Source organism: Bombina bombina, chromosome 2 (genome assembly GCF_027579735.1).
Source record: "Bombina bombina isolate aBomBom1 chromosome 2, aBomBom1.pri, whole genome shotgun sequence".
In the NCBI taxonomy this organism is placed as follows: Eukaryota; Metazoa; Chordata; class Amphibia; order Anura; family Bombinatoridae; genus Bombina; species Bombina bombina.
This window is the reverse complement of record NC_069500.1, coordinates 380,896,626-380,922,743: the sequence shown is the minus strand read 5'-3', so window position 1 is coordinate 380,922,743 and position 26,118 is coordinate 380,896,626. Positions and strand designations below refer to the sequence as shown.

The window sequence follows — 26,118 nt, the reverse complement described above, 5'->3', positions numbered from 1 at the left end:
CCAGGAGATGAATTCCCACAAGTAAGGATTTTCATGGTCTATCACCACCTTAGAAAGAAATATAACCTTTTTCAGGTGCCCATGAATTGTTTTCTTTAATATATTTATGAGGGGTTAAATATAATTTCTATTTCATCTATGTATTCTCTGAAAAAGAATAATACTGGAGTACAGACATACACAAACATAATTACTGCTGTAGAGAAAGGACAGCTTCATTTTGTACCTCTAGTATAGCTGCTGACATTCCTTCAGATATAGAGCTGTTCACCACTGCAAAGCTCCTTTTTACAAGAGCCTGGAGATCTGGTTGAGGGATTTCTTGAATCAGGTGAATACCATGGGTGCTGCAAAACAACACAATAGAGCTTTACATAAGAAACCAAAATGTGTATCAAAATGCTTAACAGCTGAATACATATTACTTAGTATACAGTGACTACTGAATTTTGTTTTGACCATTGCATATGAATCAAAGTGGAATTTTTGGGGGGGTTTATCCTAATAGTATGATTTTTTTTTTTTAATAAACCTCTACAAATAAAAATATAAGGCCTAGTATAAACCTGCTATTAACGAATAACACTTTAACAAATGTCTCTTTACCAAATGGTATGGAGATCCACTGGAGAGAGACAAAGAAGTGTATTTTTTTATTATTATTAAAATGTGTATAAAACATAAATTATGCTTATCTGATCATTTCATTTCCATCTGTGGGAGAAGAGTCCACTGCTTCATTCATTACATGTGGGAATTAAGAACCTGGCCACCAGGAGGAGGCAAAGATTTAAATACCTCCCCCACTTCCCTCATCTCCCAGTCATTCTGCCAAGGGAACAAGGAACAGTAGGAGAAATATCAGGGTATAAATGGTGCCAGAAAAATAAAACTAAATTTAGGTCCACCCCCGGAGAAACGGGCGGGAGCAGTGGACTCTCCTCCCACAGATGGAAATTAAATTATCAGGTTAGTATAATTTATGTTTTCCATCTTAAAAGGAGGAGAGTCCACTGATTCATTCATTACTTGTGGGAACAAATACCCAAGCTCTAGAGCAGTGGTTCTCAACCAAAGTGACCTCAAGGCCCGGTAAATTTTAGCTAGACATGTCCAGGGCCCGGTTGTTATATATATATAGATAGAGCAGCAGGGGCAGGCTGATCAGCCAGGCAAATAGGACCTGGGCCGAGGGACAGGCAAGTAGGGGGGCCAACAAATGGCATCTCCATGGATCCTGGTGCATTCCTTAAGCTGGAGTTTTCAGTTGCCCTATCAGTAACTAAGCAAAAAAAGTGTGGGTTTAGTGGGGGCCCTGGCGGGGGTCTGTCGCTGTGAGGGCCATAGAGTGTGGGGTCTGGCCAGGAGGGTTGGGTGCCCTTTCTCTGGTCCTTAATGTTGGAGGTCCTTGCTCTGGAGGTTGAGGGGCCTGTTGGGGGCAGGGCAGGGAGGCTACCATTTTCATTTGCATAAAATTGAATACATTTTGGTCAGTGTGAGACAGTGTTCCTGTGGCCTTGATTGGTATCAGTCTGCCCCTGGTGTGCAGTGGGGTAAGAGTGTGCAGTGGGGGCATGACAGGTCGGGGCCCACCATCAGGGCTATCACGGCCCGGTACTGGGCCACGGCCCGGCTGTTGAGAAACCAGGCTCTAGAGGACACTGAAGGAAAAAAACAGGAGGGCAAAAGGAGGCGGACCCTAAACTGAGGGCACCACAGTCTGCAGAACCATGCTCCCAAAAGCTGCTTCCGCTGAAGCAAAAACATCAAATTTGTAAAATTTTGCAAAAGTATGTAAAGACCAAGTCGCCGCCTTACAAATCTGCTTCATAGAGGCCTCATTCTTAAAGGCCCAAGAAGAGGCCACAGCTCTAGTCGAGTGAGCCGTAATCCTATGAGGAGGCTTATGTCCCGCTGTCTCATAGGCCAGACGGATCATGCTCCTCAACCAAAAAGAAAGTGAAGTAGAAGAGGCCCTCTGCCCCTTGCGCTTCCCTGAATACACAATAAATAAAGACGAAGTCTGTCTGAACTCCTTCGTGGCCTGAAGATAAAACTTTAGAGCCTGAACTACATCCAAATTATGAAGCAACTTTTCCTTTGACGAAGAAGGGTTAGGACACAAGAAAGGAACTAATATTTCCTGATTGATGTTACGAGTCGACACCACCTTGGAAAGAAACCCCAATCCATTGCGAAGAACAGCCTTATCAGCTGCAAAAACCAGGTAAGGAGTCTCACAGTGCAAGACCGCCAACTCAGAGACTCTGCGAGCCGATGCAATAGCCAATAGGAATAGAACCTTCCAGGAAAGAATTTTAATGTCAAGAGAATGCATAGGCTCAAATGGAGCCCTCCGCAAAATCTTAAGAACCAAGTTTATGCTCCAAGGAGGAGCAGAATTTCTAAAGACAGGTCTGATCCTAGACATAGCCTGAACAAAGGACTGAATGTCAGGATGCTCCGCAAGCTTTATGTGTAACAGTACAGATAAAGCGAAAATCTGTCCCTTTAAGAAACTGGCGGCAAGACCCTTATCCAGACCGTCCTGGGGAAAAGCCAGAATCCTGGATACCCTGACCTTATGTCAGGGGTATCCCCGTTCCTTGCACCAGGACAAGTAGGTCCTCCACACCTTAAGATAGATGCACCGAGTGACCGGCTTCCTGGCTTGAATGAGAGTATCAATCACTCTCTCCGAAAAACCTCTCTTGGCTAAGACTAAATGTCAGCCTCAGAGAATCAAGATTTTGGTGAAGAAAGGGACCCTGAACCAGCAGATCTCTGCAACAGGGTAACCTCCATGAAGGAGACGACATCCCCACCAGATCCGCAAACCACGTCCTCTGCGGCCACGACGGAGCAATCAGAATAGCCAAAGCTTGCTCCTGCTTGATGCAGGCCAATACTCGAGGCAGAGGAGGCAACAGTGGAAATATGTAAAGTAGGTTGAACTCCGAGGGCACAGCTAAAGGCGTCTATCAGCTCTGTCTGGGGATCCCTTGACCGTGACCCGTATACGAGTAGCTTAAAGTTGTCTCTGGACGTCATGAGATCTACCTCCGGCGTCCCCATATGTTGCAGATCTCTGCGAACACCTCAGGGTGGAGAGACCATTCTCCTGGATAAAACGATTGACTGCTAAGAAAATCCGCTTCCCAGTTGTCCACGCCCGGGAATGTGGATCGCTGAGAGCGAACATTTGTGGATCTCTGCCCATTCCAGGATCCGAGATACCTCCCTCATAGCTAGGGAGCTCCTCGTTCCCCCCTGATGGTTTACGTAAGCCACCGAGGAGATGTTGTCCGACTGGAATCTGATGAATCGGAACGACCCCAGGGGGGCCAAGCCTTCAGAGCGTTGAATATCGCTCGTAGTTAGAGAATATTTATCGGTAGGCTCGATTCCTCTCAAGTCCATCTGCCCTGTGCCTTTCTGGCACCCCAAACAGTTCACTATCCTGATAGACTTGCGTCCGTGGTCACAATCTCCGAAGATGGTCTCAAGAAGGATGTCCCCTGGTGATCGGCGTTCTATTGTCTCAACATGCACAACTGAAGAGGTTTGAGATGGAACCTGGCGTATGGAATGACATCTATGCTGGATACCATGAGCCCAATCACCTCCATACAACTGGCCACAGATGTCCTTGAAGAGGTCTGAAGGGCAAGACAGTGGGATGCAATCTTGGAACGTCTTTGATTTGTCAAGAATATCTTCATGGCTGAAGAATCTTATCGTACCCAGGAATTCCACCCTGTTGCTAGGGACCAGGGAACGCTTTCCTTCATTTATCTTCCATCCGTGGGATCGAAGGAGGAAGAGAGCCCTTGAGTGATCCTCTGCGAGACTGCAGGACGCAGCCTGAACAAGGATATCATCCAGATAAGGAGCCACCTCAATACCTCTGGCTTTAGCTACCGCGAGCAGCGCTCCCAGTACCTTTGTAAAGACTCTTGGGGCAGCCGCTAGACCAAATGGTAGGGCCACAAGCTGGAAGTGTTGGTCCAGAAATGCAAACCTTAGGAACCTGAAGTGATCCGAGTGGATTGGTACGTGAAGGTAAGCATCCTTCAAGTCTATTATCATATACTGCCCCTCTTGAACTAGAGGCAAAATTGACCTGATTGTCTCCATTTTGAACAATGGACCTGACAGAAACTTGTTTAGGCACTTTATTTCCAGAATTGGGAGAAACGTGCCCTTTTGGGACCACAAAAAGGTTAGAATAATACCCCAGACCTATTTCTGCTAGAGGGACTGTGACGATAACTCCGAGAGAATCTTATCGTACCCAGGAATTCCACCCTGTTGCTGGGGACCAGGGAACGCTTTCCTTCATTTATCTTCCATCCGTGGGATCGAAGGAGGAAGAGAGCCCTTGAGTGATCCTCCGCGAGACTGCAGGACGCAGCCTGAACAAGGATATCATCCAGATAAGGAGCCACCTCAATACCTCTGGCTTTAGCTACCGCGAGCAGCGCTCCCAGTACCTTTGTAAAGACTCTTGGGGCAGCCGCTAGACCAAATGGTAGGGCCACAAGCTGGAAGTGTTGGTCCAGAAATGCAAACCTTAGGAACCTGAAGTGATCCGAGTGGATTGGTACGTGAAGGTAAGCATCCTTCAAGTCTATTATCATATACTGCCCCTCTTGAACTAGAGGCAAAATTGACCTGATTGTCTCCATTTTGAACAATGGACCTGACAGAAACTTGTTTAGGCACTTTATTTCCAGAATTGGGTGAAACGTGCCCTTTTGGGACCACAAAAAGGTTTGAATAATACCCCAGACCTATTTCTGCTAGAGGGACTGGGACGATAACTCCGAGAGAGGAGAGATCCCTCACACACCCTAGGAAGGCATCTCTCTTCTCTGGACATATGTTTGACAGGAGGAACCTGCCTCTGGGTGGATGAGTCTTGAACCCTATCCTGTAACCCTGGGCTACAACCTCTTGAACCCAAGGGTCCTGAACGTCTCTAATCCAGGCCTTGGCAAAAAAAGATAGTCTGCCCCCTAAGCGATCGAGAGACGGATCGAGGGCTGCCCCTTCATGCCGATTTTGTCTCAGGAGGCTTCTTGCTCTGCTTGGGTTGGTTCCAAGAGTTAGCAGGCTTCCAAGATCCCTTAGACTGCTCTGACTTTGCGGCAGGCTGCTGGCGCTGAGACTTGTGCGCACGAAAGGGACAAAAAGTAGACCCTTTAGGCTTATTCTTCTTATCCTGTGATAGGAAAGCACCCTTGCCCCAGTGACTGTGGATATGATAGAATCCAGGCCCGGACCGAAAAGAACCTTCCCTTTGAACAGGAGGGAAAGTAATCAAGACTTGGAAGTCATGTCAGCAAACCACAACTTTAACCAAAGAGCCCTACGGACAAATACAGATGTTTGCATCTGTAATACATACATGTTTGCATCACAGATGAACGAATGAGCTGCCCTTAAGGCCTTAATTCGTTCCTGTATCTCCTCGAGGGGAGTCTCCACCTCGACCATAGCTGAGAGAGCATCACACCAATAGGTAGCAGCACCAGCCACCGCAGCGACCGCCGCTGCCAGTTGAAAAACGAACCCAGTGAGTTGGAAAATCTTCCTCAACATGGACTCCAACTTTTTATTCATCGGCTCCTTGAACGAAGAACTATCCAAATGAATATTTGTTTTCTTAGCGAGTGTGGAGATAGCGCCATCCACCTTAGGAATGGCCCCCCACAGCTCAAGCTGACAGTCCGGAACAGGAAATGGCTTTTTAAAAGAGGTAGAAGGAGAAAAGGACGAATCAAGCTTCTCCCACTAATTCTTAATAATATTAGCCATTTTAATTGAGAACGGGAAAGTCTGAGGCACCACCCTGTTCTCATAAACCCAATCTAGCTTAGGGATCGAAGGTTCCTCCAGAAGTTTCGGTTCTGGAACCTCCAGTGTAGCAAGCACCTCTTTCAGCAGAAAGTGCAAATGCTCCATCTTGAATTTAAAATCTGGCTCCACAGAGGGAGGTCTAGAAGCCGCCAAATCCGACCAAGAGAGAACGTCCTCCGAAGAGTCTGAGTTGTCCTTATCAGCTGATAATCTGTCCGAGACATCCAGCGGAGTAGATGACCCCTGGGACAGATAGCTATGTTTCACCTTTCGCTTGCTTAACCGGGCCTGGTAAGGCATTGAAGGCCGCAGAAACCGCTGTTTGTAACTGATCAGTGAAATCTGGCGGCCAAAGGGCCCCTCCCATGGGAGGGTAAGTAGTGCCCTGGGGAGCTGCATGTGCAATCGGAGATGAGTGTAGGAAACGCACCTCTCGGGACGGAGAATCCTCAGAGGTTGACAGCTCAGTTGTACTAAATATCTTTTTCTTTTTAGATATTGCAATCTTATCAAAGCATGTGGAACAGAGTTGAGCAGGCGGATAAACCGGGACCTCCTCATAGACATAGTTAATAGGTTTAGCTAAAGAGGGAGTACCCTCTTGCATATCAGAGTCCTCCACAGCTTATGCCTTTATTGCGGACTAGATAGAATTTAAATGGCACCTTTATATGCCAATGGCCAGGGAACTCATCACCTGCTATGGCCCAGACCACAGAGAAATAGCTTTGTCTCTTCCAACCGCCGGTCAAGAAAGAGAAAGTTAAAGATGCCCCACACGGTCACATGCACGACTGCCCCTGCCCTAGAGAGGAAACACGCCAAAATGTCTGCATCAGTCTCTCGCTAAGAAAACTGACTGTTCACACACTGACAGAGCCTCACCTCACACACGACCACTCCTGTTCACCCTTGATTATATAAAGATAAAGGAGACACACTGTGACCCTGTCTTCTTACGTTATCATATATATATTATATTATATATATATATATATATATATATATATATATAAATAAAACGATCTTACCAGAATCTACACCGTGGAACAGGAACACGGCCTTTCAAGTGTGACAGGGTAGTATAGCATAGGTCCTGACATGGACTTGAGAGCAGAAAGCATGCAGTAAAACTCATCAATGCTGATTGCCTATGGAGCTGTTGAGTCGGGATGGGTTTGCAGAAAGACTCTCCCTGCATCTCCGGACTCTAACATTCATCCATGCTCTCACTAAGAGGATGACAGGACTACTTAAAACTCCAGTCCCATTTTGAAGAGTACTACCCTCCATAAGAGACTACTCCGAATCTTCCAACACTTCTCTGCCAACCTCCTGTGACGAAAGGCAAAGAATGACTGGGGGATGAAAGAAGTGGGGGAGGTATTTAAGCCTTTGGCTGGGGTGTCTTTGCCTCCTCCTGGTGGTCAGGTTCTTAAATCCCACAAGTAATGAATGAAGCAGTGGACTCTCCTCCCAGGTCATGCTAATTCCTCTAGTGCTATTTAGGCTTTCGCTCGAGAGCAAGCTATAAAACTTTCAACTTGTAATATCAGTGCTATTTAGCGCATTCACAATAGCCATTGAAAGCAACGCTAAATCTTCCCTGGTAAATCCTTTTACCATGGACTTGTAACATCAAGTTGAAGGCTACTTTTATTGCGGTCCAGCAATACTCCCAATAACATTTAGCACGCCTCTTGTAATCTAGGCTATTTATACTTAGTTTGTGACCATTTACTACATTTTACTTTCTAACAGCTAGGAAAAAAGGAGACAAAATAAATAGATGTACTTCTACTTTAATTCCCCTACATTAATAACCACATAAATATTAACGGCTAGATTACGAGTTTTGCGGTAAGCTGAAAAAGCAGCGTTAACAGGTCCTAACGCTGCTTTTTCACTACCGCTGCTATTACGAGTCTTGCAGGTTTAGGGGCACCGCAAACCGACTTACGTAAACTTCGAAAACCCTTTTTTCTATGGGACTTCCATAGCGCTGGTATTACGAGTCTGTCCTGGGAGGCCAAAAAGAGAGCGGTACACTCTCTACCTCCAAGATTCCTAACGCATTCTAAAGTCAGTAGTTTTACACTACAACGCTGTAGCATAAAACTCATAACTAAAGTTCTAAAAAGTACACTAACACCCATAAACTACCTATTAACCCCTAAACCGAGGCCCTCCCGCATCGCAAACACTATAATAACATTTTTAACCCCTAATCTGCCGCTCCGGACATCGTCGCCACTAGAATAAACATATTAACCCCTAAACCGCCGCACTCCCGCCTCGCAAACACTAGTTAATTATTATTAACACCTAATCTGCCGCCCCTAACATTATACTTATTAACCCCTAATCTGCTGCCCCCAACATCGCCGACACCTACCTACATTTATTAACCCCTAAACTGCCGTCCCCAACGTTGCTGCCACTATTCTAAATGTATTAACCATTTAAACTTAAGTCTAACCCTAACCCTAACACCCCCTAACTTAAATATAATTTAAATAAATCCAAATAAAATTCCTATCATTAACTAAATTATTCATATTTAAAACTAAATACTTACCTATAAAATAAACCCTAAGCTAGCTACAATATAACTAATAGTTACATTGTATCAAGCTTAGGGTTTATTTTTATTTTACAGGCAAGTTTGCATTTATTTTAACTAGGTATAATAGTTACTAAATAGTTATTAACTTTTTAATAACTACCTAGATAAAATAAATACAAATTGACCTATAAAATAAAACCTAACCTAAGTTAGAATAACACCTAACACTACACTACAATTAAATAAATTACCTACATTAAATACAATTAAATAAATTAAATTAACTAAATCACAAAAAAAAACACTAAATTACAAAAAATAAAAAACAAATTACAGATCTTTAAACTAATTACACCTAATCTAATAGCCCTATCAAAATAAAAAAAGACCCCCCACAAAAAAAAAAAAAAAACCTAGCCTAAACTAAACTATCAATAGCCCTTAAAAGGGCCTTTTGCGGGGCATTGCCCCAAATAAATCAGCTCTTTTACCTGTAAAAAAAAATACAAACAACCCCCCCAACAGTAAAACCCACAACCCACACAACCAACCCCCCAAATAAAAGCCTAACTAAAAAAACCTAAGCTCCCCATTGCCCTGAAAAGGGCATTTGGATGGGCATTGCCCTTAAAAGGGCATTTAGCTCTATTGCAGGCCCAAAGCCCTAACCTAAAAAATAAAACCCACCCAATACACCCTTAAAAAAATCCTAACACTAACCCCCGAAGATTCACTTACCGGGAGAAGTCTTCATCCAAGCGGCAAAATGTTCTCAAGGAAGCGGGCAGAAGTGGTCCTCCAGACGGGCAGAAGTCTTCATCCAGATGGCATCTTCTATCTTCATCCTTCCGACGCGGAGCGGCTCCATCTTCAAGACATCCGACGTGGAGCATCCTCTTCAAACGACGTCTTCTTCGGAATGAATATCACTTTAAGGGACGTCATCCAAGATGGCGTCCCTTAGATTCCGATTGGCTGATAGAATTATATCAGCCAATCGGAATTAAGGTAGAAAAAATCCTATTGGCTGATGCAATCAGCCAATAGGATTGAGCTGGCATTCTATTGGTTGTTAAAATCAGCCAATAGAATGCAAGCTCAATCCTATTGGCTGATTGGATCAGCCAATAGGAATGAAGTTCAATCCAATTGGCTGATAGAATTCTATCAGCCAATCGGAATCTAAGGGACGCCATCTTGGATGACGTCCCTTAAAGTGATATTCATTCCGAAGAAGACGTCGTTTGAAGAGGATGCTCCACGCCGGATGTCGGAAAGATGAAGATAGAAGATGCCATCTGGATGAAGACTTCTGCCCGTCTGGAGGACCACTTCTGCCCGCTTCCTTGAGAACATTTTGCCGCTTGGATGAAGACTTCTCCCGGTAAGTGAATCTTCGGGGGTTAGTGTTAGGATTTTTTTAAGGGTGTATTGGGTGGGTTTTATTTTTTAGGTTAGGGCTTTGCGCCTGCAATAGAGCTAAATGCCCTTTTAAGGGCAATGCCCCTCCAAATGCCCTTTTCAGGGCAATGGGGAGCTTAGATTTTTTGAGTTAGGCTTTTATTTGGGGGGTTGGTTGTGTGGGTGGTGGATTTTACTGTTGGGGGGGTGTTGTATTTTTTTTACAGGTAAAAGAGCGGATTTCTTTGGGGCAATGATAGTTTAGTTTAGTTTAGGCTAGGTTTTTTTTATTTTGGCGGGGCTTTTTTTATTTTGATAGGGCTATTAGATTAGGTGTAATTAGTTTAAAGATCTGTAATTTGTTTTTTATTTTCTGTAATTTAGTGTTTTTTTTGTGATTTTATTTATTTAATTTTATTTAATTGTAGTGTAGTGTTAGATGTTATTGCAACTTAGGTTAGGTTTTATTTTACAGGTCAATTTGTATTTATTTTAGCTAGGTAGTTAGTAAATAGTTAATAACTTGTTAGTAACTATTCTACCTAGTTAAAATAAATACAAACTTGCCTGTAAAAACATAATTTATGTAAGAACTTACCTGATAAATTCATTTCTTTCATATTAGCAAGAGTCCATGAGCTAGTGACGTATGGGATATACATTCCTACCAGGAGGGGCAAAGTTTCCCAAACCTCAAAATGCCTATAAATACACCCCTCACCACACCCACAATTCAGTTTAACGAATAGCCAAGAAGTGGGGTGATAAAAAAGTGCGAAAGCATATAAAATAAGGAATTGGAATAATTGTGCTTTATACAAAATCATAACCACCACAAAAAAAGGGCGGGCCTCATGGACTCTTGCTAATATGAAAGAAATGAATTTATCAGGTAAGTTCTTACATAAATTATGTTTTCTTTCATGTAATTAGCAAGAGTACATGAGCTAGTGACGTATGGGATAATGACTACCCAAGAAGTGGATCTTTCCACACAAGAGTCACTAGAGAGGGAGGGACAAAATAAAGACAGCCAATTCCTGCTGAAAATAATCCACACCCAAAATAAAGTTTAATGAAAAACATAAGCAGAAGATTCAAACTGAAACCGCTGCCTGAAGTACTTTTCTACCAAAAACTGCTTTAGAAGAAGAAAATACATCAAAATGGTAGAATTTAGTAAAAGTATGCAAAGAGGACCAAGTTGCTGCTTTGCAAATCTGATCAACCGAAGCTTCATTCCTAAACGCCCAGGAAGTAGAAACTGACCTAGTAGAATGAGCTGTAATTTTCTGAGGCGGAGTTTTACCCGACTCAACATAGGCAAGATGAATTAAAGATTTCAACCAAGATGCCAAAGAAATGGCAGAAGCTTTCTGGCCTTTTCTAGAACCGGAAAAGATAACAAATAGACTAGAAGTCTTTCGGAAAGATTTAGTAGCTTCAACATAATATTTCAAAGCTCTAACAACATCCAAAGAATGCAACGATTTCTCCTTAGAATTCTTAGGATTAGGACATAATGAAGGAACCACAATTTCTCTACTAATGTTGTTGGAATTCACAACTTTAGGTAAAAATTCAAAAGAAGTTCGCAACACCGCCTTATCCTGGTGAAAAATCAGAAAAGGAGACTCACAAGAAAGAGCAGATAATTCAGAAACTCTTCTGGCAGAAGAGATGGCCAAAAGGAACAAAACTTTCCAAGAAAGTAATTTAATGTCCAATGAATGCATAGGTTCAAATGGAGGAGCTTGAAGCGCCCCCAGAACCAAATTCAAACTCCAAGGAGGAGAAATTGACTTAATGACAGGCTTTATACGAACCAAAGCTTGTACAAAACAATGAATATCAGGAAGAATAGCAATCTTTCTGTGAAAAAGAACAGAAAGAGCAGAGATTTGTCCTTTCAAGGAACTTGCAGACAAACCCTTATCTAAACCATCCTGAAGAAACTGTAATACTCTCGGTATTCTAAAAGAATGCCAAGAAAAATGATGAGAAAGACACCAAGAAATATAAGTCTTCCAGACTCTATAATATATCTCTCTAGATACAGATTTACGAGCCTGTAACATAGTATTAATCACAGAGTCAGAGAAACCTCTGTGACCAAGAATTAAGCGTTCAATCTCCATACCTTTAAATTTAAGGATTTCAGATCCTGATGGAAAAAAGGACCTTGAGACAGAAGGTCTGGTCTTAACGGAAGAGTCCACGGTTGGCAAGAGGCCATCCGGACAAGATCCGCATACCAAAACCTGTGAGGCCATGCTGGAGCTACCAGCAGAACAAACGAGCATTCCTTCAGAATCTTGGAGATTACTCTTGGAAGAAGAACTAGAGGCGGAAAGATATAGGCAGGATGATACTTCCAAGGAAGTGATAATGCGTCCACTGCCTCCGCCTGAGGATCCCGGGATCTGGACAGATACCTGGGAAGTTTCTTGTTTAGATGAGACGCCATCAGATCTATTTCTGGAAGTTCCCACATTTGAACAATCTGAAGAAATACCTCTGGGTGAAGAGACCATTCGCCCGGATGCAACGTTTGGCGACTGAGATAATCCGCTTCCCAATTGTCTATACCTGGGATATGAACCGCAGAGAGTAGACAGGAGCTGGATTCCGCCCAAACCAAAATTCGAGATACTTCTTTCATAGCTAGAGGACTGTGAGTCCCTCCTTGATGATTGATGTATGCCACAGTTGTGACATTGTCTGTCTGAAAACAAATGAACGATTCTCTCTTCAGAAGAGGCCAAAACTGAAGAGCTCTGAAAATTGCACGGAGTTCCAAAATATTGATCGGTAATCTCACCTCCTGAGATTCCCAAACTCCTTGTGCCGTCAGAGATCCCCACACAGCTCCCCAACCTGTGAGACTTGCATCTGTTGAAATTACAGACCAGGTCGGAAGCACAAAAGAAGCCCCCTGAATTAAACGATGGTGATTTGTCCACCACGTTAGAGAGTGTCGAACAATCGGTTTTAAAGATATTAATTGAGATATCTTTGTGTAATCCTTGCACCATTGATTCAACATACAGAGCTGAAGAGGTCGCATGTGAAAACGAGCAAAGGGGATCGCGTCCGATGCAGCAGTCATAAGACCTAGAATTTCCATGCATAAGGCTACCGAAGGGAATGATTGTGACTGAAGGTTTCGACAAGCTGTAATTAATTTTAGACGTCTCTTGTCTGTTAAAGACAGAGTCATGGACACTGAATCCATCTGGAAACCCAGAAAGGTTACCCTTGTCTGAGGAATCAATGAACTTTTTGGTAAATTGATCCTCCAACCATGATCTTGAAGAAACAACACAAGTCGATTCGTATGAGATTCTGCTAAATGTAAAGACTGAGCAAGTACCAAGATATCGTCCAAATAAGGAAATACCACAATACCCTGTTCTCTGATTACAGACAGAAGGGCACCGAGAACCTTTGTAAAAATTCTTGGAGCTGTAGCTAGGCCAAACGGCAGAGCCACAAACTGGTAATGCTTGTCCAGAAAAGAGAATCTCAGGAACTGATAATGATCTGGATGAATCGGAATATGCAGATATGCATCCTGTAAATCTATTGTGGACATATAATTCCCTTGCTGAACAAAAGGCAAGATAGTCCTTACAGTTACCATCTTGAACGTTGGTATCCTTACATAACGATTCAATATTTTTAGATCCAGAACTTATCTGAAGGAATTCTCCTTCTTTGGTACAATGAAGAGATTTGAATAAAACCCCATCCCCTGTTCCGGAACTGGAACTGGCATAATTACTCCAGTCAACTCTAGATCTGAAACACAATTCAGAAATGCTTGAGCTTTTACTGGATTTACTGGGACACGGGAAAGAAAAAATCTCTTTGCAGGAGGTCTCATCTTGAAACCAATTCTGTACCCTTCTGAAACAATGTTCTGAATCCAAGGATTGTGAACAGAATTGATCCAAATTTCCTTGAAAAAAACGTAACCTGCCCCCTACCAGCTGAGCTGGAATGAGGGCCGCACCTTCATGTGGACTTAGAAGCAGGCTTTGCCTTTCTAGCTGGCTTGGATTTATTCCAGACTGGAGATGGTTTCCAAATTGAAACTGCTCCTGAGGATGAAGGATCAGGCTTTTGTTCTTTGTTGAAACGAAAGGAACGAAAACGATTATTAGCCCTGTTTTTACCTTTAGATTTTTTATCCTGTGGTAAAAAAGTTCCTTTCCCACCAGTAACAGTTGAAATAATAGAATCCAACTGAGAACCAAATAATTTGTTACCCTGGAAAGAAATAGAAAGTAGAGTTGATTTAGAAGCCATATCAGCATTCCAAGTTTTAAGCCATAAAGCTCTTCTAGCTAAAATAGCTAGAGACATAAACCTGACATCAACTCTGATAATATCAAAAATGGCATCACAGATAAAATTATTAGCATGCTGAAGAAGAATAATAATATCATGAGAATCATGATGTGTTACTTGTTGCGCTAAAGTTTCCAACCAAAAAGTTGAAGCTGCAGCAACATCAGCCAAAGATATAGCAGGTCTAAGAAGATTACCTGAACACAGATAAGCTTTTCTTAGAAAGGATTCAATTTTCCTATCTAAAGGATCCTTAAACGAAGTACCATCTGAAGTAGGAATAGTAGTACGTTTAGCAAGGGTAGAAATAGCCCCATCAACTTTAGGGATTTTGTCCCAAAATTCTAATCTGTCAGACGGCACAGGATATAATTGCTTAAAACGTTTAGAAGGAGTAAATTAATTACCCAATTTATCCCATTCTTTGGAAATTACTGCAGAAATAGCATTAGGAACAGGAAAAACTTCTGGAATAACCACAGGAGCTTTAAATACCTTATCCAAACGTTTAAAATTAGTATCAAGAGGACCAGAATCCTCTATTTCTAAAGCAATTAGTACTTCTTTAAGTAAAGAACGAATAAATTCCATTTTAAATAAATATGAAGATTTATCAGCATCAACCTCTGAGACAGAATCCTCTGAACCAGAAGAGTCATCAGAATCAGAATGATGATGTTCATTTAAAAATTCATCTGTAGGGAGAGAAGTTTTAAAAGATTTCTTACGTTTACTAGAAGGAGAAATAACAGACATAGCCTTCTTTATGGATTCAGAAACAAAATCTCTTATGTTATCAGGAACATTCTGCACCTTAGATGTTGAAGGAACTGCAACAGGCAATGGTACTTTACTAAAGGAAATATTATCTGCATTAACAAGTTTGTCATGACAATCAATACAAACAATAGCCGGAGGAATAGCTACCAAAAATTTACAGCAGATACACTTAGCTTTGGTTGATCCAGCACTAGACAGCGATTTTCCTGTAGTATCTTCTGACTCAGATGCAACGTGAGACATCTTGCAATATGTAAGAGAAAAAACAACATATAAAGCAAAATTGATCAAATTCCTTAAATGACAGTTTCAGGAATGGGAAAGAATGCCAAGAACAAACTTCTAGCAACCAGAAGCAATAAAAAAATGAGACTTAAATAATGTGGAGATAAAAGCGACGCCCATATTTTTTAGCGCCAAATCAGACGCCCACATTATTTGGCGCCTAAATGCTTTAGGCGCCAAAATGACGCCACATCCGGAACGCCGACATCTTTGGCGCAAAATAACGTCAAAAAAATGACGCAACTTCCGGCGACACGTATGACGCCGGAAACGGAAAAGAATTTTTGCGCCAAAAAGTCCGCGCCAAGAATGACGCAATAAAATGAAGCATTTTCAGCCCCCGCGAGCCTAACAGCCCACAGGGAAAAAAGTGTCAAATTTTTGAAGGTAAGAAAAAAATGATTAATTCAAATGCATTATCCCAAATATGAAACTGACTGTCTGAAAAATAAGGAAAGTTGAACATTCTGAGTCAAGGCAAATAAATGTTTGAATACATATATTTAGAACTTTATAAACAAAGTGCCCAACCATAGCTTAGAGTGTCACAGAAAATAAGATTTACTTACCCCAGGACACTCATCTACATGTTTGTAGAAAGCCAAACCAGTACTGAAACGGGAATCAGCAGAGGTAATGGTATATATAAGAGTATATCGTCGATCTGAAAAGGGAGGTAAGAGATGAATCTCTACGACCGATAACAGAGAACCTATGAAATAGACCCCGTAGAAGGAGATCACTGCATTCAAATAGGCAATACTCTCTTCACATCCCTCTGACATTCACTGCACGCTGAGAGGAAAACCGGGCTCCAACTTGCTGCGGAGCGCATATCAACGTAGAATCTAGCACAAACTTACTTCACCACCTCCATCAGAGGCAAACTTTGTAAAACTGAATTGTGGGTGTGGTGAGGGGTGTATTTATAGGCATTTTGAGGTTTGGGAAACTTTGCCCCTCCTGGTAGGAATGTATATCCCATACGTCACTAGCTCATGGACTCTTGCTAATTACATGAAAGAAATAAAAATAAACCCTAAGCTAGCTACAATGTAACTATTAGTTATATTGTAGCTATCTTAGGGTTTATTTTATAGGTAGGTATTTAGTTTTAAATAGGAATAATTTAGTTAAATTATAGTAATTTTCTTTAGATTTATTTAAATTATATTTAAGTTAGGGGGTGTTAGGGTTAGACTTAGATTTAGGGGTTAATACATTTAATATAGTGGCAGCGGCGACGTTTGGGGCGGCAGATTAGGGGTTAATAAGTGTAGGTAGGTTGCAGCGACACTGGGGACGGGACATTAGGGGTTAAAGGGACTTATAACACCTTATAAAATTGTTTAAACTAACTTATACTTACTAATAATAACAAATTAATCCATATCCTTGATGCTCAGTTTACCCTAAACAGTTCAAGAAGAGTGTCTTCAATCAGACTGCTGATCCAGCGCTTGGTAATGCTATGTATGCCGCCATATTGCCACACAGGCACAGCAGTCATGTGATGTGCATGGCAGATAATGGTATAAATAAAGTTAAGAGGATTATCAGAATGCTCCCTCACTGTGGTGCTAATCAAGTGCTGTATAAACATCATGTACCTCATTCATATAAATAAACATTCAGTTTGTGCATTCATTGTTTTAAAATCAAAGCACTGTGTTTTTTTTCTGTGTTAGAAGAAAGAGGAATGTTTATTTTTGCAAATAGCAAGCTACACGGGGAGGAGGAAGGAGGGGGAGAGAAAAACTTACAGAGGTGTGACAATTTATGGACCTAATGAAATAATCTATATTAGAAAAAAAATAAAGTTGATTTTACAAGAATTGAATACATAAAAATCATTGTGAAGCTTGTACACCAACATGTACTGTTTGCTTAACATGTGGAGTCCTCCATGGGCTTGCTACCACAAGGGTCCAGTCACTCCCTTACTATTTTGCACGGGGAGGAGGAAGGAGGGGGAGAGGCATGCTCCGTGTGAAGAAGGCAGCTGAATAACGATGTATTTACATTTTACTACAAGATTTATGCACTAAGTGTAAGTATCTTTTCAATGACTAGTCCGTAAAATGTTTGAAGTACTGTGTTATCCAGCTGCCTTCTTCCCATGGAGCATGCCCCTCCTTCCTCCTCCCCTCTCCTCCCGGTGTAGCTTGCTAATCTATGGCAATTAGTGCATAAATCTTGTAGTAGAACTAAATACAGCGTTATTCAGCTATTAACATGCCTCTCCCCTTCCTTCCTCCTCCCTAATCCCCGTGTAGCTAGCTATTAGCAAAAATAAACATTCCTCTAGCTGTGGAGACGTATTTCTTCTAACACAGAAAAAAAACACATTGCTTTGATTTTAAAACAATGAATGCACAAACTGAATGTTTATACAGCACTCGATTAGCACCACAGTGAGGGAGCATTCTGATAATCCTCTTAACTTTATTTATACAATTATCTGTCATTCACATCATGTGACTACTGCCTGTGAGCAACGTGCGTTACAACATGGCAGCACACATAGCAGCATTGAGCTCAGAATCACCATTCTGTTTGACAACACTCTTCTTGAATAAACTGGGGGTAAACTGCACAGATTGCCTAAATATACCGTTTTTCTAGATTTGGAGTACATTTATGAATTAAAAGCAGAAGTTAGTTTGCAGAATTTGCAGCAGGTGTTTAGTGTCCCTTTAATAAATATAATGTAGGTGTCGGCGATGTTGGGGGCAGCAGATTAGGGGTTAATAAGTATAATGTAGGTGGTGGCGATGTCCGAAGCGGCAGATTAGGGGTTAATAAGAATAATGTAGGTGTCGGCGATGTCGGGGGCGGCTGGTTAGGGGTTAATAAGTGTAAGATTAGGGGTGTTTAGACTCGGGGTTCATGTTAGGGTGTTAGGTGTAAACATAAAATTACGCTGCTTTTTTGCAGGTGTTAGACTTTTTCTCAGCCAGCTCTCCCCATTGATGTCTATGGGGAAATCGTGCACAAGCACATACAACCAGCTCAAAACTGACTTAAGCAGCGCTGGTATTGAAGTGCGTTATGGAGCACAATTTTGCTCTACGCTCACGTCTTGCCTTTTAAAGCCGGGTTTGTAAAAACCTGTAATACCAGCGCTGCAGGTGAGCGGTGAGAAAAAACATAATTTATGTAAGAACTTACCTGATAAATTCATTTCTTTCATATTAGCAAGAGTCCATGAGCTAGTGACGTATGGGATATACATTCCTACCAGGAGGGGCAAAGTTTCCCAAACCTCAAAATGCCTATAAATACACCCCTCACCACACCCACAAATCAGTTTAACGAATAGCCAAGAAGTGGGGTGATAAGAAAAAAGTGCGAAAGCATAAAAAATAAGGAATTGGAATAATTGTGCTTTATACAAAAAAAAATCATAACCACCACAAAAAAGGGTGGGCCTCATGGACTCTTGCTAATATGAAAGAAATTAATTTATCAGGTAAGTTCTTACATAAATTATGTTTTCTTTCATGTAATTAGCAAGAGTCCATGAGCTAGTGACGTATGGGATAATGACTACCCAAGATGTGGATCTTTCCACGCAAGAGTCACTAGAGAGGGAGGGATAAAATAAAGACAGCCAATTCCTGCTGAAAATAATCCACACCCAAAATAAAGTTTAAATGAAAACATAAGCAGAAGATTCAAACTGAAACAGCTGCCTGAAGTACTTTTCTACCAAAAACTGCTTCAGAAGAAGAAAACACATCAAAATGGTAGAATTTAGTAAAAGTATGCAAAGAAGACCAAGTTGCTGCTTTGCAAATCTGATCAACCGAAGCTTCATTCCTAAACGCCCAGGAAGTAGAAACTGACCTAGTAGAATGAGCTGTAATCCTCTGAGGCGGAGTTTTACCCGACTCAACATAGGCATGATGAATTAAAGATTTCAACCAAGATGCCAAAGAAATGGCAGAAGCTTTCTGGCCTTTTCTAGAACCGGAAAAGATGACAAATAGACTAGAAGTCTTTCGGAAAGTCTTAGTAGCTTCAACATAATATTTCAAAGCTCTAACAACATCCAAAGAATGCAATGATTTCTCCTTAGAATTCTTAGGATTAGGGCATAATGCAGGAACTACAATTTCTCTACTAATGTTGTTGGAATTCACAACCTTAGGTAAAAATTCAAAAGAAGTTCGCAACACTGCCTTATCCTGATGAAAAATCAGAAAAGGAGACTCACAAGAAAGAGCAGACAATTCAGAAACTCTTCTGGCAGAAGAGATGGCCAAAAGGAACAAAACTTTCCAAGAAAGTAATTTAATGTCCAATGAATGCATAGGTTCAAACGGAGGAGCTTGAAGAGCCCCCAGAACCAAATTCAAACTGCAAGGAGGAGAAATTGACTTAATGACAGGTTTTATACGAACCAAGGCTTGTACAAAACAATGAATATCAGGAAGATTAGCAATCTTTCTGTGAAAAAGAACAGAAAGAGCAGAGATTTGACCTTTCAAGGAACTTGCGGACAAACCTTTATCTAAACCATCCTGAAGAAACTGTAAAATTCTCGGAATTCTAAAAGAATGCCAGGAAAAATGATGAGAAAGACACCAAGAAATAGAAGTCTTCCAGACTCTATAATATATCTCTCTAGATACAGATTTACGAGCCTGCAACATAGTACTAATCACAGAGTCAGAGAAACCTCTTTGACCAAGAATCAAGCGTTCAATCTCCATACCTTTAAATTTAAGGATTTGAGATCCTGATGGAAAAAAGGACCTTGCGACAGAAGGTCTGGTCTTAACGGAAGAGTCCACGGTTGGCAAGAGGCCACCCGGACAAGATCCGCATACCAAAACCTGTGAGGCCATGCTGGAGCTACCAGCAGAACAAACGAGCATGCCTTCAGAATCTTGGAGATTACTCTTGGAAGAAGAACTAGAGGCGGAAAGATATAGGCAGGATGATACTTCCAAGGAAGTGATAATAAATCCACTGCCTCCGCCTGAGGATCCCGGGATCTGGACAGATACCTGGGAAGTTTCTTGTTTAGATGAGAAGCCATCAGATCTATTTCTGGAAGTTCCCACATTTGAACAATCTGAAGAAATACCTCTGGGTGAAGAGACCATTCGCCCGGATGCAACGTTTGGCGACTGAGATAATCCGCTTCCCAATTGTCTATTCCTGGAATATGAACCGCAGAGATTAGACAGGAGCTGGATTCCGCCCAAACCAGAATTCGAGATACTTCTTTCATAGCCAGAGGACTGTGAGTCCCTCCTTGATGATTGATGTATGCCACAGTTGTGACATTGTCTGTCTGAAAACAAATGAACGATTCTCTCTTCAGAAGAGGCCATGATTGAAGAGCTCTGAAAATTGCACGGAGTTCCAAAATATTGATCGGTAATCTCACCTCCTTAGACTCCCAAACCCCTTGTGCCGTCAGAGACCCCCACACAGCTCCCCAACCTGTAAGACTTGCATCTGTTGAAATTACAGTCCAGGTCGGAAGAACAAAAGAAGCCCCCTGAACTAAACGATGGTGATCTGTCCACCACGTCAGAGAGTGTCGTACAATCGGTTTTAAAGATATTAATTGAGATATCTTTGTGTAATCCCTGCACCATTGGTTCAGCATACAGAGCTGAAGAGGTCGCATGTGAAAACGAGCAAAGGGGATCGCGTCCGATGCAGCAGTCATAAGACCTAGAATTTCCATGCATAAGGCTACCGAAGGGAATGATTGTGACTGAAGGTTTCGACAAGCTGAAATCAATTTTAGACGTCTCTTGTCTGTCAAAGACAGAGTCATGGACACTGAATCTATCTGGAAACCCAGAAAGGTTACCCTTGTCTGAGGAATCAATGAACTTTTTAGTGAATTGATCCTCCAACCATGATCTTGCAGAAACAACACAAGTCGATTCGTATGAGATTCTGCTAAATGTAAAGACTGAGCAAGTACCAAGATATCGTCCAAATAAGGAAATACCACAATACCCTGTTCTCTGATTACAGACAGAAGGGCACCGAGAACCTTTGTAAAAATTCTTGGAGCTGTAGCTAGGCCAAACGGCAGAGCCACAAACTGGTAATGCTTGTCCAGAAAAGAGAATCTCAGGAACGGATAATGATCTGGATGAATCGGAATATGCAGATATGCATCCTGTAAATCTATTGTGGACATATAATGCCCTTGCTGAACAAAAGGCAAGATAGTCCTTACAGTTACCATTTTGAACGTTGGTATCCTTACATAACGATTCAATATTTTTAGATCCAGAACTGGTCTGAAGGAATTCTCCTTCTTTGGTACAATGAAGAGATTCGAATAAAACCCCAGCCCCTGTTCCAGAACTGGAACTGGCATAATTACTCCAGCCAACTCTAGATCTGAAACACATTTCAGAAATGCTTGAGCTTTCACTGGATTTACTGGGACACGGGAAAGAAAAAATCTCTTTGCAGGAGGTCTTATCTTGAAACCAATTCTGTACCCTTCTGAAACAATGTTCTGAATCCAAAGATTGTGAACAGAATTGATCCAAATTTCTTTGAAAAAACGTAACCTGCCCCCTACCAGCTGAGCTGGAATGAGGGCCGCACCTTCATGTGGACTTAGAAGCTGGCTTTGCTTTTCTAGAAGGCTTGGATTTATTCCAGACTGGAGATGGTTTCCAAACTGAAACTGCTCCTGAGGATGAAGGATCAGGTTTTTGTTCTTTGTTGAAACGAAAGGAACGAAAACGATTATAAGCCCTGTTTTTACCCTTAGATTTTTTATCCTGTGGTAAAAAAGTTCCTTTCCCACCAGTAACAGTTGAGATAATAGAATCCAACTGAGAACCAAATAATTTGTTACCCTGGAAAGAAATGGAAAGTAGAGTCGATTTAGAAGACATATCAGCATTCCAAGTTTTAAGCCATAAAGCTCTTCTAGCTAAAATAGCTAGAGACATAAACCTGACATCAACTCTGATAATATCAAAAATGGCATCACAGATAAAATTATGAGAATCATGATCTGTTACTTGTTGCGCTACAGTTTCCAACCAAAAAGTTGAAGCTGCAGCAACATCAGCCAATGATATAGCAGGTCTAAGAAGAAGATTACCTGAACACAGATAAGCTTTTCTTAGAAAGGATTAAATTTTCCTATCTAAAGGATCCTTAAACGAAGTACCATCTGACGTAGGAATAATAGTACGTTTAGCAAGGGTAGAAATAGCCCCATCAACTTTAGGGATTTTGTCCCAAAATTCTAATCTGTCAGACGGCACAGGATATAATTGCTTAAAACGTTTAGAAGGAGTAAATGAATTACCCAAATTATTCCATTCTCTAGAAATTACTTCAGAAATAGCACCAGGAACAGGAAAAACTTCTGGAATAACCACAGGAGATTTAAAGACCTTATCTAAACGTTTAGATTTAGTATCAAGAGGACCAGAATCCTCAATTTCTAAAGCAATTAGTACTTCTTTAAGTAAAGAACGAATAAATTCCATTTTAAATTAATATGAAGATTTATCAGCATCAACCTCTGAGACAGAATCCTCTGAACCAGAAGAGTCATTAGAATCAGAATGATGATGTCCATTTAAAAATTCATCTGTATAAAGAGAAGTTTTAAAAGATTTTTTATGTTTACTAGAAGGAGGAATAACAGACATAGCCTTCTTGATGGATTCAGAAACAAAATATCTTATGTTATCAGGAACATTCTGAACATTAGATGTTGATGGAACTGCAACAGGTAATGGTACATTACTAAAGGAAATATTATCTGCATTAACAAGTTTGTCATGACAATTAATACAAACAACAGCTGGAGGAACAGCTACCAAAAGTTTACAGCAGATACACTTAGCTTTGGTAGTTCCAGCACCAGACAGCGATTTTCCTGAAGTATCTTCTGACTCAGATGCAACGTGAGACATCTTGCAATATGTAAGAGAAAAAACAACATATAAAGCAAAACTGATCAAATTCCTTAAATGACAGTTTCAGGAATGGGAAAAAATGCCAAGGAACAAGCTTCTAGCAACCAGAAACAAAGAAAAATGAGACTTAAATAATGTGGAGACAAAGGCGACGCCCATATTTTTTTTAGCGCCAAATAAGACGCCCACATTATTTGGCGCCTAAATGCTTTTGGCGCCAAAAATGACGCCACGTCCGGAACGCCGACACTTTTGGCGCAAAAGAACGTCAAAAAATGACGCAACTTCCGGCGACACGTATGACGCCGGAAACAGAAAAGATTTTTTGCGCCAAAAAAGTCCGCGCCAAGAATGACGCAATAAAATGAAGCATTTTCAGCCCCCGCGAGCCTAACAGCCCACAGGGAAAAAAGTCAAATTTTTAAGGTAAGAAAAATAATTGATTCAAGTGCATTATCCCAAATATGAAACTGACTGTCTGAAAATAAGGAATGTTGAACATCCTGAGTCAAGGCAAATAAATGTTTGAATACATATATTTAGAACTTTATTAAAAAAGTGCCCAACCATAGCTTAGAGTGTCACAGAAAATAAGACTTACTTACCCCAGGACACTCATCTACATGTTTGTAGAAAGCCAAACCAGTACTGAAACGAAAATCAGCAGAGGTAATGGTATATATATAAGAGTATATCGTCGATCTGAAAAGGGAGGTAAGAGATGAATCTCTACGACCGATAACAGAGAACCTATGAAATAGACCCCGTAGAAGGAGATCATTGAATTCAAACAGGCAATACTCTCCTCACATCCCTCTGACATTCACTGCACGCTGAGAGGAAAACCGGGCTCCAACCTGCTGAGGAGCGCATATCAACGTAGAATCTAGCACAAACTTACTTCACCACCTCCATAGGAGGCAAAGTTTGTAAAACTGATTTGTGGGTGTGGTGAGGGGTGTATTTATAGGCATTTTGAGGTTTGGGAAACTTTGCCCCTCCTGGTAGGAATGTATATCCCATACGTCACTAGCTCATGGACTCTTGCTAATTACATGAAAGAAAACTGCACGGTAGCACCGCATAGCTCATAACGCAAAACTCGTAATCTGGCCGTAAGTCTTTTGACTTTACTCCTACTTTATATTTCCATGGTTATTAATAAAGCAAACAGATTAGACAGAGTATGACATTTTAAACAACTTTCCAATTTACTTCTATTATCCATTTTGTTTAGCTCTCTTGATATCCTTTGTCTTTAGCCATCTGACAGCAGTGTTTGCAACAATGTTTAGAGAAATGATATACATCGCTTCAAATACTGCTGCCATAGACTGTGCTAATCATGTGCAAACTCCAAAGCTCCTATCAGCCTAACTAGCTTTACTTTTCAACATAGTATACCAAGAAAACAAAAGCAAATTTGATACTGAAGTAATTTGGAAAGTTGTTTCAAATTGCATGCGGTATCTAAATTGTGAATACTTAATTTTGACTTTACTTTCCCTTTAAACAGAACTGAATGGTCACTATTCCTGAGCTGCTTTCACCATCATTGAAGCCAATTATTGAAACCAAATGGAGTAAAATATTTTTTACATTTTCACTGAAATGTTGCTAAGAATGCAGATTAAAAAACATAATTTATATTTTACCTGATGATTCCTTTCTTTTGTGGTGATAAAAGTCCACAATACATTACTCCTGGGAATTCCCTTTCCTGCCAAACCTCAGAGCTCTATATAAACTCTCCAACCTCTATGGTAATCAGTCTGACGTATAGCCTGAAAAAGAGCAAAATAATTAGAGAAAATGCGGGGGAAAAAAAGGAAAAATCAGGGTGGGGTCTCGTGGACTCTTAATCACCATGAAAGAAAGGAATTTATCAGGATATAAATTATGTTTTCTGTCATATAGGTGATAACAGTCCACGATCCATAAATCCTTGGAACTAATACCCAGAGGCCACTAGAAATGGAAAAAATAGGGATTAAACATCCTTTTAAACCATAAGGAAAAAAACACCCAAAAACAGAAAACCGAGTCCTAGACAGAAACAACTGCTTGAAACACTTTCCTACCAAAAGCAGCTTCAGATGAAGCAAAAACTTCAAAATGGTAGAATTTAGAAAATGAAAACAAGGATAACCAAGTAGTTGCCTTGCAAATTTGTTCCACAGAAGCCTAATTCTTGATTGCCCAGGAAGTGGGTACAGAGCAAGTAGAATAAGCCATGATATGCTTAGTAGTCTGACCTGTTTCTACATAAGCCATATGGGTTAATTGCTTAATCCAAGAATCCAGAGTAACAGAAGCCTTCTGCCTATTGCGATTACCTGAAAAATGAACAAACAAGTTAGGAGTTTGTCCGAATCTTTGTAACCTCAAGATAATAATTCAAAGCTCTGACAACATCCAAAATATGAAGAAGTCTCTCTAAAGACATCTTTGGATCAGGACAAAGAAGAAATCGCAATTCCCCTACTAATGTTGCAGAAGAAGAAAAAGAAGGTAAAAAATTCAAAACAAGTCCTCAAGACAGCTTTATCCTTATGAACAATAAGATAAGGAGGATCACAATATAGAACAGACAATTCAGACAATCTCGTAGCAGAGAAAATAGCCAAAAGGAACAAAGCTTTCCAAGTAATAAGCTTAACATCCACCGTATGCATAGGTTAAAAAAAAAAGGAGATTGTAAAAACCTCTAGGACCAAATTAAGATTCCAAGGAGGAGAAATAGATTTAAACACAGGCTTTATTCTAGATAATGCCTGAACAAAACTATGCACATAAGGAATATAAGCAATTTTCCTATGGAAAGGAACAGAGAGGGCAAGAATCTATCCTTTCAAGGAACTGGCAGAAAGACCTTCCTGCAAAACATCCTGAAGAAACTCAACAATGCAGTGAATTCTTTAAAGAATGCCAAGAACAATT

At 40.9% G+C, this 26,118-nt stretch overlaps 1 protein-coding gene across 2 annotated transcripts in view; it reads right to left on the bottom strand.

Annotated features, from left to right (window-relative positions):
* Positions 1 to 26,118, bottom strand: part of GLT1D1 (glycosyltransferase 1 domain containing 1) — a 708,692-nt gene that overhangs the window by 284,013 nt on the left and 398,561 nt on the right. For both annotated transcript variants that reach the window (XM_053701853.1, XM_053701854.1), the window contains one exon: positions 227 to 347. In XM_053701853.1, coding sequence (XP_053557828.1) covers positions 227 to 347 — 121 coding nt within the window. The remainder of the gene's footprint in view (positions 1 to 226; positions 348 to 26,118) is intronic.